Source organism: Mobula hypostoma, chromosome 7 (genome assembly GCF_963921235.1).
Source record: "Mobula hypostoma chromosome 7, sMobHyp1.1, whole genome shotgun sequence".
Lineage (NCBI taxonomy): Eukaryota > Metazoa > Chordata > Chondrichthyes > Myliobatiformes > Myliobatidae > Mobula > Mobula hypostoma.
The window spans coordinates 120,230,728-120,251,706 of NC_086103.1; the positions used below are offsets into that span (position 1 = coordinate 120,230,728).

The 20,979-nt window shown below is 40.3% G+C and overlaps 1 protein-coding gene across 1 annotated transcript in view; it reads right to left on the reverse strand.

Annotated features, from left to right (window-relative positions):
• The window catches only part of tyr (tyrosinase), a 47,609-nt gene extending 28,347 nt beyond the window's left edge, over positions 1 to 19,262 (reverse strand). The window contains exon 1 of the mRNA XM_063052840.1: positions 18,429 to 19,262. Coding sequence (XP_062908910.1) covers positions 18,429 to 19,262 — 834 coding nt within the window. The remainder of the gene's footprint in view (positions 1 to 18,428) is intronic.
• Between the last annotated feature and the right edge of the window lie 1,717 nt (positions 19,263 to 20,979).

The following is a 20,979-nucleotide window of genomic DNA, read 5'->3' on the forward strand; positions in this document are numbered from 1 at the left end:
GAGATAAAAATAATAGGCTCTTAGCTTCCCAATTACGGGCAGCTAGAGCTAAAAGACAAATTTTAAAGATTCATAAAGATAATGGAGATATAGTAAGTAATCATGAAGACATTAATAATATTTTTCAGGATTCTTATTCTGATCTTTATAAATCTCAGTTTACTGTAGACTCCTCCAAAATGAAGGCTTTTTTACATAAGATTAAATTTCCTCAAATTACTGTTGAAGAACAACAGATCCTTGATGCTCTAATTACTGAGCATGAAATTCAGAAAGCTGTGTTGTCAATGCAATCAGGTAAAGCTCCTGGACTTGATGGTTATGCGGTAGGATTTTACGAAAAATCTGAAAAATTACTTTCTCCATATTTTTGGAAATATTTCTTGAATCTTTAGAGAAGGGTAATTTACCTCCTTTTTATGAAGCTTCTGTTTCCTTAATCCTTAAGAAAGATAAAGATCCTACTGAATGTTCATCATATAGATCTATTTAGCTATTAAATGTGGACGCAAAAATTCTTTCTAAGGGAATGGCTAACCGATTGGAAACTATTTTAACTAAAATCATCTCTATGGATCAAACAGGCTTTATTAAAGGCCGTTACTCTTTCTCCAATGTTCGGAGATGTTGAACATTATATACTCATCACTATCCAAGATACCCCAATGTGTTATTTCTCTTGATGCAGAAAAGGCATTTGATAAAAATTGAATGGACATATCTGTTTAATGTATTAGAAGAATTTGGCTTTGGTAATAATTTTAATAAGTGGATTCAAATGATCTATAAGAATCCTATTGCTACTGTTATTACTAATAATTTCAGGTCTCCTTTTTTTCACTCTCACGTGGTACTAGACATGATGTCCATTAAGTCCTTTATTATTTAATCTTGTACTGGAGCCTTTGGCTATAATACTCCATGAAGCTAAAAATATTCATGGTATCTCTATAAATGGGACCACACATAAGATTTCTCTTTACGCAGATGATCTTTTGGTTTATATTTCGAACCCTGAAGAATTTATTCCTAATCTTTTGGAAACATTAAATGATTTTGGAAATTTTCAGGATATAAACTTAACTTAAATAAGAGTGAATTGTTTCCATTAAATGCTCCTGTTTTTATAAAGAATGATATTCCATTTAGAATTGTGAATTATTTTAAATATTTAGGTATTATCATTACTAAAAATATAAAGATCTTTATAAAGCTAATGTAGCTCCTTTAATGGACTCTATGAAACAATTATTTTCCAGATGGAACCCACTTACACTTTCTCTAATAGGTCGTAGTCATGCTGTGAAAATGATGATTTTACCTAGATTTTTATATATTTTTCAAAATATACCTATCTTTTTAACTAAAATTTTTTGATCAAATTGATTCTACTATTTTGTCCTTTATTTGGAATAATACAAAAACTAAGAATTGATAAGTATCATTTACAAAAATCTAAAAAAGATGGTGGACTTGCACTACCTAATTTAAGATTGTATTATTGGGCTGTTAATATTTGACAATTATGTTTTTGGCTATATTGGTTCGATAAGAGCCAAAAACCAGCTTAGATTGATTTGGAATTAAAAGCTATTAAACAATTTCATTTAACCTCATTATTACGAGCTCCATTACCTTTACAACTTGCTAAAATTCCTAATTTAAATCTCTACCCTGTTATTAAACAGTCCTTACGGATTTGGTTGCAGTTTTGCAACTCTTTTAACTTTAATCAATTTAAATTGATCAGCACTTTATATTGAAATTTTCTATTTAAACCATCAATAACCGATCCTATTTTTCTCTTATGGAGAAATAACGGGATCTGTTCTTTTGCAGATTTATTTTGTGGTGGTTGTGGTAAACCATGTATATATGTTGTAACTCGGTTACCGGTCTGGACACACCCCTCTGCTGACTGCCCCTGTGGCTCCTCCCACAGAATCCTGTATAAAGGTGTTCGCCTTGCCCCTCTCCCTCAGTCCGGGGGCAGACACTCACTGTGGAGGTCGTATTGTACAGCGAATAAAAGCCTTTCAGTATTTTACCAAAGCTCAGTCTTTTGGAGTAATTGAAGGTGCTTCAGTGGTCAATTGATGACTTTTGAAGAGTTAGTTAGCAAATATTCTCTCTCTCAGACACACTTACTGCAATATTTTCAGGTTAGACATTTTTTGCAAAAATACTTATCTAAGTTTCCATATATGCAAGAATCTGATTTGTTGGATACTATTTTAAATATGAATCCTTTAGTGAGAGGTTCCATTGGTAGAATTTATAATTTATTTTTACTACAAAAAGATAACCTCTCACTAAAGATTAAACAAGATTGGGAGAGGGAACTTAATATGACCTTTGTTAATGAAGATTGGTTGCGAGTTTTGAAAATGATTAATTCTTCTTCAATATGTGCCAATTACTGTTTAATTCAATTTAAAATTGTTCACCGTTATGATTTAACAAAGGAGATACTATCCAAAATATTTCCTAACATAAACAATTATTGTGATAGGTGTACAACTGAAGTAGCCACTTTGTCACGTATGTTCTGGTCATGTTCCTCATTAAAATCTTTTTGGAAATCTTTATTTTCTACAATTTCTAAAGCTCTGAAAATTAATTTACAACCTAATACATTGACTGTCTTATTTGGAATAGTTCCGCATCATATTCAGGGTATTTCATCTTCAGACCAACATGTAATTGCATTTGTCACATTGTTGGCAAGAAGGGCTATTTTATTGAAATGGAAAGATACCTCTGTCCCTACATTAATTCAAAGGTTTTCTCAAGTAATGTTGTGTCTTAGCTTGGACAAATTTAGAAGTAGAACTTTTGATTCTGGATTTGATTTTGACAGAAGATGGGGCTCTTTTGCCAAATATTATCATTTAATTTGAATTAATTTATATGGTTTCCTTCCAATCTTATTTTATATAAATGTGAATTGGCGGTTGATGATTGTAAGACGTATTGCTCCGGGAGTTGGTTCCTAATGGTTTCCTCCCCCTCTTTTTTTCTTTTTCTTTCTCTTGTAGTTACCGGGGTTTTTTTTTCTTTTAGTAGTTGGGGTTCTCTTTTTCCTTCATTTCTTTATAAAAAATATTTTTTTCCATTATCATATTATTCTTTTTTGATAAGATTTTTTTCTTCAGCTTTATTAATTGTATATATGTGCGCATCAGTGTGCATGCGCCGGTCGTGCATGCAGCCTGGTACAGCCGTTCCGATCTATTCTTTTACTTTCTTCTTCTTACTTTTTAATTTATGTTATTTTTTGTATTTTTTTTTCTCACCGTAACACGTCGAAGCTACACCCTCTCTAACATGCTGGTAGAGAGAGTTTTATCTGGGTTTTCTTTAGCACTGGAAATGGTTACATCCCGACACACGGGACAGAAGCATTGTGTATTCCACAGACCAGCAAATCCCGGCCGGCTTAGCTAACAGAGCGGCGGACACCCCTGCTGAAATCTGGAGGAAAATACACAGAGGGGGATCACAAAGCAAGGAAAGAGGACCGGGTCGAGACAACAGAGACTTGTGGAGAAGAGGAGTTCGGTGGGTAATACCGTTCCAGCTGACCGGAAGTGCACTGAGAGCGGTAAGCGTAAAGGTGTTTGATGCTTACTGATCTGGTTAACAACAGATGGTGCAATCCGGGGCATATTACGATCAAGGAATGTGTTTGCAGACTGGATATTGAACTTTTTACTGTTGGACTTCGGCCACATTCCACCGTGATACAACACTTGGCAGCACGGGAAGTCGTTCCTGCCTGTGGCCATCGAATGTGCAGCTCCTCCCGTGGAGGGTCAGGCACCCTGAGCCAATAGACTGGTCCTGGACTTATTTTCCGTCTGGCATAGTTTGCATTTTGTTGTTTGATAGTTGGGGTTTTTTGTATTGCTATATTTACGCTCTATTCTTGGTTGGTGCGGCTGTAACGAAACCAAATTTCCCTCAGGATTAATAAAGTATACCTATCTATCTATATATCAATTTGCTGTAATCTTGTACCATTTTAAAGCTGTAGAAGATTATGTATCAATGAAAAGATTTTAAAAATGAAAATATATTTTGCTAAAGGAATGTTAGACTTCCAACAGACTCCAAGACAAAGTTGTATGTGGTAACATAAATGTACTTAGATAATAAATTTACTTCAAACTTTGTACTGTGTTGTAAGATAAGTGGATGAATACTCTATCAGTGCTTCTATGTCTGTAATTCTTAATGTGATTGATGAAACTGCCAGCCTTTTGCTGTTGGTGTTTGAAGGATCTGCAGCTTTCTTCTAAGGTGAAGATTTGACTAACATCAATGAATATTTGTTAATAAGAGCTATGAGCAAGTTATAACTAATGCATATCTTGTCAAAGAAATAAGAGAGTTGAACTCCCTATCTTTCATGATATGCATGTGATTCACAGATGAATCAGTTTCCATGACATCCATTGTCTACTACAGTACTGCTCATGGGGTTTCTGAGTTTGTGCTTGTGACCTTCCACAGGATCTTGCTGAGAGTGAGAAAATAGGGTGCAAGGAAGAAGTTCCTGGTGAAGACCACAGTGGGAATTGGAAGATGGAGAGTGTTACAGTGAACATTGTGAATAACGGTGGCAGAGAAGTTGAGGAACAGAGCAACGAGTTAGGAACTGAGCACCAGAGTGATCCAGAATGATTCATCATGAACATATTTTTATATTCACACTTAATATCGCAAGGTCTCAAGAGAATTATGTACTTATTCATTTTGGGGATGTAGTGAATGGCAGATAATGTTATATTTCCTGAATGTGATTGTACTCATAAATCATGAGAAAATTCCTTCCTTTTCCTCAATGGCCAACTGAAAATCTGACTGTGCCTTCCAATCACCATACCCTATTGATGAATGACAAGATGCCTATAAATTTTTAATTCTATTTTCCATGGTCTTTACAACCTAACAGCACACTGGCATATGCATAGCCCCAGAGGATATCATGGATCAAAATATGACATTGATAGATTTTGGAAATTTATCTTCTAGATTTAAGGGCCTGCAAATCCACACAACTAACTGGGAGAAGACTTTCATCAGTATAGTCCACCAAATAGAATGAGTCATAAAGGCACCAACACAAATGTAGACATAATTAACTTATTCTGAATAATGTTCCAGTCTGTTTTCTTTGTTGTAAATTTTTAATATTCTTGTCTCCTGACTAAGATTTACTGACAGGGTTGCAAATTTTTTACACAATTATGTACGGTATATCACTTCTCAAAATTTCACATCTGAAAATTATATTTACTGTTTGAATGGTTACTATAGAGATTTTTGCATCAATGTCACCAATGCTTCATAAACACAGAATAACAATAGCTTCTATTGACATCTTTATGGACAAAGTATTAAAGGCCAATAAAAAGAAACTGAAAAGTTGTCAATTCACTTTACAGTCTGTCAGCTGTCTTATTTCACAGTTAGATGTATTGTCTTCTGAATTCTGAACTGACCTACATTCATTGAATTATAATTAAATAAAACATGCATCAAAATCTGCCAGAAATCAAAATTGTTCTCCATTTAAACTTTATTGAAATATTTTTAAAATCACAGAAAATACAGATTATTCAGTATTATTTCATTACAACTAAGTAGAGATGTAATGAACCTTCAAAGTTCAGCCTAGTAATATACTTTTGAAAGCCATTTGAAATCTCACTGGAATTCAAACCCATTTAATGGTGAATTTAAACAAAAAGGGAGCATGAAACCAGTTAACCAGTTTTAAGAAAATGGAAAATTAACATGTAGGTGGCATTATATGGTGAATCCATACCTGTCCAATTCAGTCAGTGTGCCAGCTTTCTGTTGCATGACTCTTACATATAGCGATACTAACAGCAGAGGATTCAAAGAGGTGAGAAAGTAGATTTTCTCATAATTAGCCCCCACAAATTAAAGGCACTCTCCAGCTTTTGAAGGGGCAGCAAAAGATCGGAGGCATCCTTGAACTCACTCTGACCCAGCATATATTCAGAATTTCAGTCTTTCTGTCTAAAGTCATGATGGGTGAGGAGAAAAGTGATAGAGAAGTCCTTTATTTGGAGGAGCTAATTGCTTCTGCGGTAACAGTCTGCAAAAGCAATCAGAGATGACAGCTATATCTGCCAACACCAGGAGTCAATGTCTAAAGAAATGGATGGGTTCCTACAGAAGTTCAATAACCTCTCATGTATAGATCCTGGATTGTTCAATGCATCTTTAAGCATCACAAACTATTTTAGACATTACATAATCTTCCAAAACACCACCTCTCACATAATTGTGGTTGTCCGTTGGATTCAACAATGGCAGAAATCTGTGTGGAAGAGTTTTTAAAGTGGAAAAGCCATTACACTGAGCCTCACAGTTCTACTCTCTTGACATTGGAAGTGCAGATCCAGTGGTATGAGTAATTTTCATAAACTGGGGTTTTTCTTGGGTCGCAGTGGATAACCATAAGGACATCCGTGCCTTTCACTCTCTATGAGCATTGCAGAGCCACCTTCGTGGCGAATGGTTCTCACTGTTGATCTCCACCCAGTCCCCGGTGCTGACGTGAGCTAGGATGGGCATGTCCCTCTCACGTAGTAACTGTTTCAGATAATCAAGATTCAAGCATACTATTGACACTATACGCTCAGTGTACTCAATTGATGCTAGATGCATGTGTGGTGGAGATTTGCTTCCTGTGTCAGGGGCCTCTTGTTTTGTTGCCAAACTTAGCTTTCTAAACCTAGGAGCTGCCACTTGTAAAGATCAGCCAGTTGTAAGCTAAACATCCAACTAATATTCATTGTTTAGCTTCTGGTCATTAATGGGACCCAGTTTTCAGTTTTTTGTATAAATTGAAAGCAGTAATCAGCTTGAAATTGAAAAAACACAGCTTTGTAAATAGATGTACTGCCTATAGAAAGCGGGATGTTGAGTCCCATTGCTGAACAGCTGCAATGCAGAGAATGGGTTACTTAATTTGGTTTGTTTCAAACCTGATAATGCTAAGTTGTTTGGTTCAAAGATGCTTGCAGAATAATCTGGAAGGGTTATGTACTCAGAGGAGTTAGCTCCACAGCATTAATTGTGGGTAGCTAGGAACCACCCCTCCCAAAAGCTTTGAGATCATTTGTGTTAAAAAGTATCTGAAACAACCTCACATGTGTGTGATAGACAGCTGTTCAGGCTTATTAGAGATGTGGTAAGGACGATCAAGAAACATGAAAGAAACATGGGGAACTAGAGTCCATTCCTCTGCCTTTGATTTCTGTGACAAATGACTGGTTCATCTGTATTGTTGGTATTACTTTTTAGTTTATAGGAATTTACCTGTGTTTTGGAAATCTTTTGTTTTCTTAGAAATTGTTTGTAATTTTGAAGTCTTTTATAAGATAGAAATCATCTGTGAATTTTAAACATGTTTTAACAATGTTGTTTGGAGTTGAAAATAAATGAACTGTGTTTAAACACAACTGATAGCTGGAAGTATCTTCTCTTTGGTAGAGAGGGGAGATCCACTATTTAAATAGTGGCTATTAACAACTAAGCTCGCTGTGGAGAATAAACACACGAGTGAACATCTTTGAACAAAACACTGCTGTCCAATCCAGGTCATCTTTCATCACCAACCTCTTAAAACACTTCATCACTGTAAGTGCAACTGGGTGACAGTCAATGAGGTAGGTCACCACACTCTTCTCAGGCACTGGTATAATTGAAACCTGCTTGAAGCAGGTGGGTTCCATACACTGTCGAAGTGAGAAGTTAAAGATATCGGTGAATGCAATGGCCATTTGTTCAGCACAGGTCTTCAGTGTACTCCACCTGGTCCAGATGCTTTCTGTGGATTCACTTTCCTGAAGGCAACCTGCAGCTCAGCTTCAGAGACTGAGATCACAGGATCATCGGTGGATGTGGGGTTCACGATGGTTTCCCCATGTTCTGATGGTCAAAGCGAGCATAGAAGGCACTGAGCTCATCTGGAAGCGAAGCCCTGCTGCCTCCCATGTCACTTGATTTAACTTCGTCGAAGGTCACGGTACTCAAGCCCTGCCACAGTTGTCATTGACTCAGGTCTGGTCCGGAATTTCCACTTCACCATGAGGTAGCTTCCTGGAGATCATATCTGCACCTCTGGTAGCTCTCTTGGTCTCCAGACTTGAATGCCTCTGATGTGGCCCTCAGCAGATTTTGCACCTCATGGTTGATTCAGGGCTTCTGACTGGGGAAGACTCTGAATGATTTAGTTGGGACACACTCATCTTCAGCTGTTTTAATAAAGTCCGCTACAACCATGATGTATTCTGTCAGATCTCTAGATGAGTGCTTGAAGACGGCCCAGTCCACTGAATGAAAGCAAACTCATAATCGCTCCTCCACCTCCTACAACCACCTCTTAGTTTTTGGGGAAACTCTGTAGGTTTAACAGCATTATGTAGTGGGGGGTGGGGGGAGATGAAATGTCAATGTTTCGGGTTGAGATATTGCTTCTTTTCTCTCCACAGTTACTCAACCTGAGTTCCTCCAGCAGGTTGTTGTTCCAAATTGCAGCAATGCAGGCATTTGTATCTCTTAATCTCATGTTGTTCTTCTTTCAGAATGATAATAACTTCATCCAGGCTAGATGATAGTAGAGGAGCAATAGAAGTTAACACAATGACAATGTAATTTTGATTTAATACCTGACCAGCAGGAGAAATACCAATCATGACTTGAAGGATTAGAGGTAGGATCATTATGTCGTGTGGCCAAGGAAAGCACAGATCCCAACTTCACGGAGATTGCGCCAGAAACTAATTCAGTTTCAGAGGATGCAGGTAAAGTCTAGCCTGCAGAATGAGGCTGGTCATGAAAAGCCTAGTGCACTTAAACTTGCCAAACAAAAACCGTCCATGCAACAGTTCTGTATGACACAGATGCTGGTTTGTGAAGTGGGAGAGGGATTCAATACAATTAAAGTTTAATTGTCATTTAACCATACATGAATACTCATGAATACAGCCAAATGAAGCAATGTTACTCTGGGGTCAAGGTGCTAAGCACAGTTTCAACGGTAACACAAAGTACGTACAAGATAGCAAGCACAAATGGTTTCACAATCACGCAATAAAGAGTCCAAACTTAAGGCATCAATCTACAGTCAACTACAATAGCGCTAGTTTTCTGCCGAGCGAACAATGGGGGGCAGCTCCAACTCCAGCATGGCCGCTGCGCCACACTAACCCCCCCCCCCCCCCAGTGGAGCACAGCAGCTCCGTTGCCCCTCTCGGGCGATATCGTTGCTTGGAACCTAGTTCTCGCATATACAAGATAACAAGCTCATATAGAATACCAGTAAAATACAACCACTCAAAATATCTATGTATATTGTCCAGACCTTTCAGACCATTGAAATCTTCAGTCAACCACAATAGAGCTCGTCTTCTGTCGAATGAACACGGGGTGGGGGGGAGTGGGCAGCATCGACTTCAGCTCAGATGCTGTGCCATGCCGCACCCCGTGGAGTGCGCTGGCTTGGACGCCTCTCTCCTAGTGGCTATAAACAGGGGACCCCCAGCATGAGACGAGGCAAGTAGTGAGCAGAGGAAGTCAGGACACTCTGTGCACCAAAGTTACCAAGGAAATGTTGGATAGCTTAGCAGGAGAGCGATTTCAAAGGAAGCGAGCTGGGACAGTTGAGACATTCTCTGTACCACAGACCCTGAGGAGATGGAGGATTGTGTTCCAGGAGAGAGGTTTCAAAAGAAGTGAGTGGGACAATCAGGGCATTCTGTGCACCCCAGTTCCCAAGGAGATGTTGGGTTTTGTAGGAAATTACTAGGAAAGTTGATGAAGGCAAGGCAGTAGATGTAATCTACATGGCCTTTACATGTACCTTTGACAAGGTACTGCATGCAAGGTTGATTGAGAAGTTTCAGTCACTTGGCAATCAACATGAGCCAATAAATTTGATTAGACATTAGCTTTGGTTGCCTCTCTGACTGGGGGCCTGTGACTGGTGATGTGCCACAGGGATCTGTGCTGCATCCATTGTTGCCTGAAATCTATACTGACAATCTGGATGGTATTATGGTAAACCAGATCAGCAAATCTGAAAATGACACCAAGACTCTGGGTGTAATGGACAGCAAGGAGGATTATCAAAGCTTGCAGCAGGATCTGGACCAGCTGGAAAAATGGATTGAAAAAATGGCGGATGGAATTTAATGCAGATACAGTAAGTGTGAGGTATTGCACTTTGGGAGGACAAACTAGGGTAGGACTTACACGGTGAGTTCTAGGACACTGCAAAGTGTGGTAGAACAAAGGGATCTGGAAATACATATCCATAATTCCTTTTAAGTGTTGTCACAGGTAGATAGGGTTGTAAAGATAGCTCTTGGCACATTGGTCTTCATAAGTCAAAGTACTGAGTACAGGATGTTATGTTGAAGTTGCATAAGACATTGCTGAGGCCTAATTTGGAGTACTGTGTGCAGTTTTCGTCACCTACCTACAGGAAAGATGTCAATAAAATTGAAGATTACAGAGAAAATTTATAAGGATTTTACCAGGATTTGAGGACCTGAATTATAGGGAAAAGTTGAATAGGTTAATACTTTATTTCCTAGAGTGAAGAAGAATGAGGGGAGATTTAATACAGGTATACAAAATTATGAGGAGTATGGATAGAGTAAATACATTTTCCACTGAGGTTGTGTGAGACTAGAACTAGAGGTCATGGATTAAGTGTGAAAGGTGAAATGAGGGAGAACTTCTTCACCCATAGGCTGGTGAGGATGTGGAATAAGCTGCCAGGGGAAGTTGTAGATGTGGGTTTGATTTCAATAGTTAAGAGAAATTTGGATGATTATATGGATTGGAGGGTTATGGAAGGCTAGGGCCCCAGTGCAGGTCAATGGGACTAGGTAGATTTATATTTCTGCATGGACTCAATAGGTGAAAAGTTTTAGGCGAACATGAGGGGAAGCTTCTTCACTTAGAGGGTGGAATGAGTTGCCAACAAAAGTGGTGCAGGCAAGCTCAATTTCAACATTTAAGACAAGTTTGGATAGGTAGATGGACGGTAGGGATATGTAGGGATATGATCTGGGTGCAGGTCGATGGGACTAGGTAGTTCAGTATGGACTAGATGGACTGAAGGGCCTGTCTCTGTGCTGTACTGTTCTATGACTCTATGCAAAACTTAGGAGCAAGGAGGAGTCTTTGCATGGAACCTAGAGTAGGAAGGAATAAATGTCATCCAAGATCTCAAGTTGCCTTTTGACTTGGAAACTATCTACAATGAAAGGCCAGCAGATTTTCCATCTTACTTGACCTGCTGAGTATTTCCAGGATTCTAGGCTTTTATTACCTGCAGCACTGTTTGCATTTTCTTTCAGGATCTCTTAGCAGATAGTATGGAGGAATTGAGAGAGAAACCCTGTGTAAATGAGTTCACAAGCCATCTAGACAGGATGTCAACTAGTTGACCTCCACTATGAAATTGGAGATGCTTCCTGGTTAATGTTACAATCTCCCTGCTTCTGATGGGCACTTAATGCACACAAGCTAATGCCTTCAACGATATTGCAGATGGTATGAACCTTGCAAATTTGCACGTATCTGATATCCTAGCAGGATGGTATAGAGCCCTGGAACACATTCTACACAGCAACATTTTCTGGTTCCCTGCCTGACAAAGGTAGCTGGAATGTTCTGCAGAAGGCAGGGACTGACGGAAGGCAGAGTTTCCATTACCATGACCTTTCAGAAGGCGAACAGAATGGTGTCCCGCATCTCTCCAGCTCCTAGCAACCTGAAAGCCAGGACTTCCCTGGGGTTAAACACTGATATATTTTGCACAATTCTCACAAATAAAACAGATGTACCAATAACAGATCAGATGTGATATACCTAAAACGCCGTTTTATTGATATTTACAGCCAACTGTCCCCACTAACTCTGCTATTCACTTCCGATTCTATAAGACCCCCCCCCCCCCGATATAGTTTCATTCCAGCACAGGCTCATTGTTTGTTTTACTTAGGTTTTACTTTGTTTTACTATCATTCAAATGATAGGAATAGCAGGGTCATCTGTAAGAATAAGAAATATATCGTGGGATTATGGTGAAGCTGAATGTGAGAAGGTGAATTACATTGGAGGACGAGTGATTTTCAGTTCTGATGTAACGTTGCAGTTGAACAAAACATTGATAAAGCTGTACTTGGGGTACTATGTACAATTCTGGTCAGCACACTACTGGAAGGCCGTGGCAGCTGTAGAGAGAGGGTAGAACAGATTCATCAGGATGTTAGCTAGAATGGAGGTTTGCAGTTAAAAGGAGGGACTTGATAGGCTGAGTTTACTCGAATGTAGGAGGATGAGAGGCAAGTTTATGGAGGTTCACAAAATTGTGATATATATTCTTTTTCCCAGGGTTGGGAAGTCTAAAACTAAAGGGCACAGGTTGTAGGTACAAAGCGAAATATTTAATGGACACCTGAGGGGTAAGTTTTTCCCCACAGAAGGTGGTGAGGAGTTAGTGGAGCCAGATACAAATACAACATTTAAAACTTATTTGGTGACAAAGATTTGTGGTTATGGTCCAAGTGAAGAAAGAGGGACATTGAAGCGGCTGAATCGTTCATTGAATTTTAGTAAGAACTGTGCAGAATTAAAGGAAACAATAAATGCTAAGCCAACAGTGCCATTAACTAAAACTCTCAAACAGAAAGCTAGTGTTGACATTACAGCTTGGATACAGTAACTTACTACAAAATAAATACCACTCCTTTACAGTGTCAATCTCAGCCGTAGTCTTTTTTTCCCAGAACAAGGCCAAAGGAAAGCAGGGAGCAAGGATGTTGCTGTACTTTTTGGTCAAGATTTGACAAGACTGAAATGACAGGAAGAAAGTTAAATACAATCAGAAAGAAACACTAATTGGCTGGGACGTGCATATTCATGAGTATGATTGCCAACCCCACCCTGCAGCCCATCTGAAAGGACATCCAGATCCCATGGCAGAGTCTGTGGATATGACTTTTGGACTGGCATTTAGATAGGAAAGGGGATAGAGGATACAAGTCTCTGTGAATAAATAGTGTTAGAGTGGTTGGACATCAAGGTCAGCATGGATGAGCTGGACCAGATGGACCCATTTCTGTGATGTACATTTCTATGGTTCGACGGAACACAAGTTTAATTTCGCTGTGCCAGTTGGCTTCAATTAGTGCCAGCCATCCATAAAATCTAATTGCTTGCATGAGTCCCTGTGAATTGAACAGCATGGTTGATAAAACTCAGTAATGGAAACGAGAGCATCAATTTTGTGTCCATTCTGCATCAGGACAAATGAGTACAGGTTAATCAAGCATTGGAATCCCAGCACATGCTTACTGAGGTCATCCAATCTATAATATAAATTGTAAGGAAAATAGAATTCATTTGTTAATTCATGGTTTGTGTATTACTTTGGATACAGAGTTGCGTTCTATGTTTCACTAGTTCTCTCCTGCTGCCTCCACATCATTGCAAACCAACAACCACTTACGCTGAATGGAACAGAGCTCTGCTCTATCAAGGTGCAGAATGAGTGTCACTTTCATGGCACATACAATTTACCTGTCTTCTGATTTCATCTGTTACACTACCTCAGACTGCAGTTTTATTTCTTCTGGAAGCTAGAAGAGATTTTTCTCACTGTCTAAAAACCACTATGAGAAATGTTGAAATCAAAGACAAATCCTCTGAGCCATCAATCAGTGTTGGTATTTTATGAAGTCACTGCTTTGCATAGAATGTTAAGGGCTGGTACTCATTCAGCGAAGATCACCTCACCAAATGCATTGAAAAATTATGCTTCAAATAAATCCCAGACGTTTACAGATGAATGCAGGCTGTATGCAATCATTTCATTGCACCAAAGTCTACTAACAATGTTATAAGCATTTTCAGCTTTGTTTTTGGTAATCAGATCAAGGACAGAATCAATGCCATTAACAGCAGAGTCTGTGGCTAGTTCTACAGACATGTAGTCCTCAGTGATGGAGTCTAGCATTATAGCTCTAACAGGTTTTTTGGATAATCAAACTACTGTTAACTTGCTTCAAAATGCATCATGCTGCTTCTGAAAGAAAACAAAGGAAATGTGGAGAGAAACTCTAAAAAAGTCATATCAGCTCCCATTTAATTTTCAAAAAGAGTAGTAGAATTGCTGAGGGGTGCTGCTCTCGAATAATGATAACAGTTCACATGCTCTTGCCACTTAGATAGCTGCATTACTGCTCCCTTGTCAATCTCTTAGCCAGGAGCCTTAGTTACTTTTAAGATGGTAACACTGCACACATTCTCAAAAGACAACATGTCTTGAGATCACCTATCGAAAGTGTCCTCACCATATGTTCTATAAACCAACTCATTTCCTAAGCTTCAGCGGCTGAGAATTCTCCCTGTGGGAACTTATAAATTAGGAGAGCTATGGCAACTTTTGCTCACTTGCCATAGAATTTACCATCTGGAAAATGCTCTGCAATTACTTACCTAAGCTCCTCCAAAAACACTTCCTAAATCTGTGGATACGACTTACTGCCTCCAAGGACAGAAGCAGGATGGACATGGAAAGACCTCCATCAGCTTCCTCCTCATCCTACCTGTCACTGCAAACCCACCCACACCCCTCCACTCCCCCAGTATGTCCTCCTTCATGAAAGAGAGGGGCTTCTCTTCCTCCACCATCAACACTGCCCTCACCCGCATCTCTTCCAGTTTGCGCATGTCTGCCCTCACACTATCTTCCCACCGCCAAAAAGGGTAGGATAGGGTTCCTCTTGTCCTTACCTACTACCCCACAAGCCTCGCATCCAGCATATAATTCTTCATAACTTCCACCATCTCCCACAGAATCACACCACCAAGCAGATCTTTCACTCCCACCCACTTTCTGCTTTCTGCAGGGATCGCTCCCTGTGCGGCTCCCTTGTCCATTCGTCCCTCCTTACTGATCTCCCTCCTGGTACTTATTCTTGCAAGTGGAATGTGCCACACCTGCCCCTATACCTCCTCCCTCACTACCATCCAGGGCCCCAACCAGTCCTTCCAGGTGAAGTAACACTTCACCTGTGAGTCTGTAGGGGTTATCTACCCTATCTGGTACTCCTGGCAAGGCCTCCTCTATATCGGTGAAACCCGACATAGATTGGGAGACCGCTTCGTTAAGCAACTACTCTCCATCCTCCACAAAAGGCAGGATTTCCCCGTGGCCACCATATCAATTCTCCTTCCCATTCCCATTCCGACATGGCCTCCTCTACTGCCATGATGAGGTTACACTCAGGTTAGAGGAGCAACACCTTATATTCCGCCTGGGTAGCCTCCAACCTGATGGCATGAACATTGATTTCTTGAACTTCTGGAAATGCCACCCCCCTTTCACTATTCCATATTTTTGTTTCCCTGTCACACCTTCTCTTCTTACCTGCTCATTACCTCCCTCTGGTGCTCCTCCCCTTTCTTCTTCTTCCATTGTCTTCTGTCCTCTCCTATCAGATTCCCCATCCAGCCCTTTATCTCTTTCATTAATCAACTTCCCAGCACCTTGTACTTCTTCCTCCCCGCCTCCCTTCTTCTTAATCTGACTTCTCCCCCTTCCTTTCTAGTTCTGATGAAGGGCCTTAGCCCGAAATGTCGACTGTTTACTCTTTTCCATTGATGCTGCCTGGTCTGCTGAGTTCCTCCAGCATTTTGTGTATGATGCCTTGGAAAATATGTATGCCTTTGTTGTTAAGTCTAAATCATGAAACTTGCCAGCCAAGAGAATTATGGAAGTACTTTCACAACTTTTACCCAAAGCAATATAGAGACTCAAGGAGGCCGAACTCCATTACTTTCTCAAGGGCAAGTATGGATGGGCCAGAAAGGCTGGTTTTGCCAATGATCACTCTATCATGAAATAGTTAATAATAAAACTAATCTTACAGTCACACTGGATAGTAACTATTTCAAGATTCACAATTGTTTAATATTATTTCCAGTACACAAGTGTAAAGCAGAACAAAATGATGATACTTTGGATCTGATGCAGCACAAAAAAAACACAATAAAATAAAGAATACAATTCATAAGGTGATTCCGACAGGAAATGATAAAGTAGTGGTGGTAGTTTTGTAGGTGGAGGTGTTGATCAGCGTTGCTGCCTGGGGAAAGTAACTGGTTTTGAGTCGGCGTCTGCTGGCCCTGGTATGGATGCTACATCACCTCCTCTTTGATGGGAATGGAACAATTAATGAGCAGTGATGGCCAGACAGAGCAACAGTCTACAAATCAGTGAATTCGAGTGAATCAAGGACAGCAGAAATAGAGAAACCGATTGTCTTCTTTCTTGCCATGTGCTTGTAGGAGATGGAGGTGGCAATTTTGTGAGACTGTCCTTGCAGTCCCCCATTCTGTGAACTCTTTGAACTGATTCTTGCTCTGGGTTAATCTAATCAGAGCCATTCAATGTGGACACAAGGAGCTTCAGCAAAAGTTTAAATGTTGAGGAAGGCCAAAGAGAAAGGACAATAGGTCTGAGAAGGGGCTACCAGCACTTCATGCCTGCCTACCACTGGCCAGAGATTAGCTTCAGGTTATGCACAAACAAATAAAGAAGAAAGACAGCTGATTTAAAGACATAAAATCATAGAGTACAACAGTGTAGAAAAAGACCCTTTGGCACATCTAGTCTATGCCGACCTGATCTTCTGCCTAGTCCCGTCCACTTGCACCTAGCCCATACCTCTCCAAACCCCACTCATTCTTGAACCTAAACCAACTTTTCTTAAATGTTACAATTGAACCTGTATCTACCATTTCCACTGGAAGCTTGTTCCACCCTCACACCACCCTCTGAATGAAGCTCATTCCTCTCAGATTTCAGGGTCACACAGCAATGTAGCAGTCACGCAACACTTTACAGCACCAGCTGGAAGACTGGGGTTTGATTCTTGCTGCTACCTGTAACAGGTTTGTACACTCGGCTTGTGATTACCGGGGCTGCCTCCAGGTGCCCTGGCTTCCTCCTACATTCCAAAGATGTACGGGTTAGAGTTAATGAGTTGTAGGCATGCTATGTTGGTGTCAGAAGTGTGGTGACACTTGCAGGTTACCCAAAACAATGCTCACTATTTGTTTCATGCAAACACCACCGTTAACTGTATGTTTCAATATACATGTGACAAATAATGGTGATCTCATAATCTTCCATAAATGTTTCACCTTTCATCCAAACATATGACTTATAGTTCAAGTCTCACTGAACTTGAAGGGAGAAAGCCCAACTGGAAGTTTGTCGATTTGAGGGAACTTCCAGAGACGGGGGGAGAGTTCTTATCCATCAATTTGAAACACCTGAAGTGAATTTTGTATTGAAGCTATTGAGTAACTAGTAGTCAATGGACTTGTAGTGAATAAAACTTCAAATAAATATTCAGACAGCAGAGTTCTGGATGGGATTTAGAGTGGAATGATGGGAGGCCAGTCAGGAGTGAAGTTTAGAAGTTGAGTTTGCATAATGGAAAAGCAGGGTGGATGGTTAACATGGAGGAGGAAATAGGATGGCTCAATTATGGCATGGGTGTGTGGCTCAGATATTCAATACAGGTCAAATACAACAGCAAGGTCACAAATAACTAGGGTCAACCTCAAGACAATTCCCCTGGGGAGGACTGGAGTCAAAGTTTACAAAACAGATTTTATAGTGAGCTCCGCAGTAAATGATTTTGCTCTTTCCGATATTTAGTTGGATAAAAGACATTAAAAGATTTTAGATAAACAGTCTGATAACTTAAAGGCAGTGGAAGACGATGAATGTGGCAGTGAGATGGAACTGGGCATGTTTAGTGTCCATATGTTTTCAGATCGTATAAGGTGATTGGCGCACTGCCAAAGCTAATTAGGCATAGGAACTTCACAGAATTAATTAGGTAGTGCTCTATTTTAAATACAAGATAATTCAGAATAGAAGAAAAAACAGCTACGGTAGTGAGCTGTATCAATGTATCCAATTTATAATTATATACAACTATAGAAATAGAAATTCGAACAGTAAGGTATTAATCAGATGTTCAAGGGTTTTCAATATACTCAATAAAAAATGATCCTTGTTCAGAATCAATCTGTTCATGTCTCAGGAAGTACAGCCTAGAGTTTTGTTCCCTCAACAGTGTCTGGGATCTACTCAGTTGCTTACAGTACGCCTGTAAGCCCCCATTCCATCTTTCTAGGGCCAGGCCAGTCCCTTGTTTACATACTGAAAGGAAATACCAAACAGCAATGAAAGAAATAGATTGCCACTAGTCACCATGCCATATCAGCTAGAAGGAAGAAAAAGATATGAGCATAAATGTGTATATAAAAGATTTCTTTGTGTACAGTACCTGCCATGTAGAAAAGACGGATGCAAAGCTGAGAAGATTGGAGTTTGTGGAATGGCCGCTCCCCATATACTCGTCAGTACAGATAGTACAGTTTTGTGAATCTCTCCAATCCCAGTAGGGGATGGTAAAGTTGTCATTGTTCACTAACTTCCTGAGTTCATGTTCCCACAACAACATGTAGGCTCTGTGCCAGGTGAGGAATCCCGGGCCTTCATGGGCAAAGTCAATATCTGGCCAAACGCCGGCCACACCCAGTAGAGCGTCTCTGGAAGTGTAGTAGTGCATCCAAACAAACAGATCGTAGACACTCGCGTCCTTGAACATGGGATTTGAGCCGTTATTCATTTGGGCGTAAGTTCCTGTGGCGATCTGATAGTTTTCACTGACCGTGTACTTAGCTTGGTTGAGGTAGGCAAAAAACTGATTCTTCTCTGTGGTAGTTAGATGGAATATGTTTTTCCTGATGGACATGCGTTGCTGCGTGCAATTTGCACCAGTATAGCCAAATCTGCAGTCTCCACAGTGGACGCCCATGAAGTTTTCGTTGCACCTGCAAGTTCTGTTGTAGAAGACCGCTGGCCAGTTTTCACGGTCATCCACACCCGAGAACGGGAACTGAGGTCCATGGGGAGTGGAGATCACTGACACATCTTCACACGATCCTCTGGCAGAAAGCTGCCCGCACGGGGACCCATCCTCACTCCAAACTGGGCAACACTCCTTCCTGGTGAGTGAGTCCGTAGAGGTACATGCCCGAGGGAATTGCGAAGAGGAAAGTTTGCAAAGGCTCAGAACGCAAAGAAACAAAGCAACTACGTTTTGGGGTGTTCGCATTCTGCCTCGACTCAGAGCGAGGATTCAAATACTTCGATTTATAATCCTGGACTACACATCACATGTCTAGGATTAATGAAAAGACTTTTTCATCCCCGATGGCGTAAATGACGACCTAACCACTTACCACATCCAGTGGGATTTTTAATGTCCTTTTATTTTAATTTCGCGCTTAAATGTGAGTGAGAGCACCGTTCTTATAATTGATTAGTATGACGGTTTATATAAATCCGGCTTTACTTCAGAAAGTACTCTCACCATATGATCTCCAGACGAATGAAGCTCAAACAATCTTCAATTGAATCCACCAGACGGAATAAGAGAAGACTTGATAACAAAATTCAAAATAACTTAGAGATAGTATGTGTATACAATATGTCGATTTATACGGCACCCAGGAACAGAGGCGGCATTTCACCTTCGAATTTGCTGCATATTAGAGTGGTTCTGTGCAGAATAAAGACGGTGGCTATGAAGTTCATTAACTCAATGGAAAACCAGCATCCCGTGCTCAGTCCAGTACATCAGAGAATTTTAAGAATTTGCCCTAGTGCAAGTCAGGAGGATGAAATGGATGCCTGAACTGGCTGGCTGACATTCATCGGACCGTGAGACACAAAGCGAATTCTGGATCACAAGCCCACTGCGTGAATGGGGCAGGAAGCATGTGTTTCTTTAATCCCCAGGCCCGCAACCGCAGAGAGAGCATTTGAAGTTTAACGAAGCGTCCCACAATAATGCTCATTATTAGATTTCCTCAACCCTGCCTCCACTTCTATGCCAGGACTAAGATAAGAATCTATAATGAAGTTGCCTTTACAGGCAATTCTGCATTCGCCTTAGGCAAATAGGTTATCAAGCGCTTTTTAAACAAACATGACTGGTGACCCAAAAGGCGGACAAGACAAGGAGATGTGTGGATATTTATGGTTTGAATTCACGTATACTTTGAAACGTAAAATGTGACTCTTGAACTGATGTGATCTCCAAGACTAGAATATCAATCCGACTTCTAGTGAGTTGATTTTGGGACCAAATTCCGGTGGGATTTGAGCAATTGGCAAAGCAAAACTAACACAGAGATAGAGGTAGTTTAACAGGTTTATAAAGAGAAGAGGGAATGGTCAGGTTGGGAGAAATGCTGAGGGAATTCCAGGGAATCTGGATTAAAAAGCCATGGCAGCAGCGTCTGTATGAATAATAGGCAATGGACAGGCAAAAGGTAGAATTTCTGTATAGGATGATCCTGAGAATTGAGGTCATTTGTATTCCAGTAAAGACTGGAACGATGAATGATCGAGATTTGAGGTCGTGCAAGATAGTTATTGGCTGAAGTTTAAAACGTGGAAGAGAATACTGATTGGAAAATACACAGAATGCTGGCAGAATTCATGTGATATAGCATCTATTGTCTGTGCCTGTGTTCTGATGTCTGAAAACTTGATTAAGGTTCTCAGCCTGAAACATCCACTGTTCTTTCCCCCTCCGTTGTCATGGTCCGGTCCATGAAGTCTGCATTCTGGTTCACGGTCTGGTCCATCAATCCTTGTTCTGGGTTTTCCTGTTTTTCCCCTCGTTCAGTTGGGTGCTTTAATTGAGACACCTGATTCTCATTTTGGGCTGGCACATAAATACCTCTGCAAACCAGGGATTGTGGGTGGGACTATTCCCTTCCCCTTCCTTCTGGAGTCTGGTTTGCATTCCTGTCAAGTTCAAC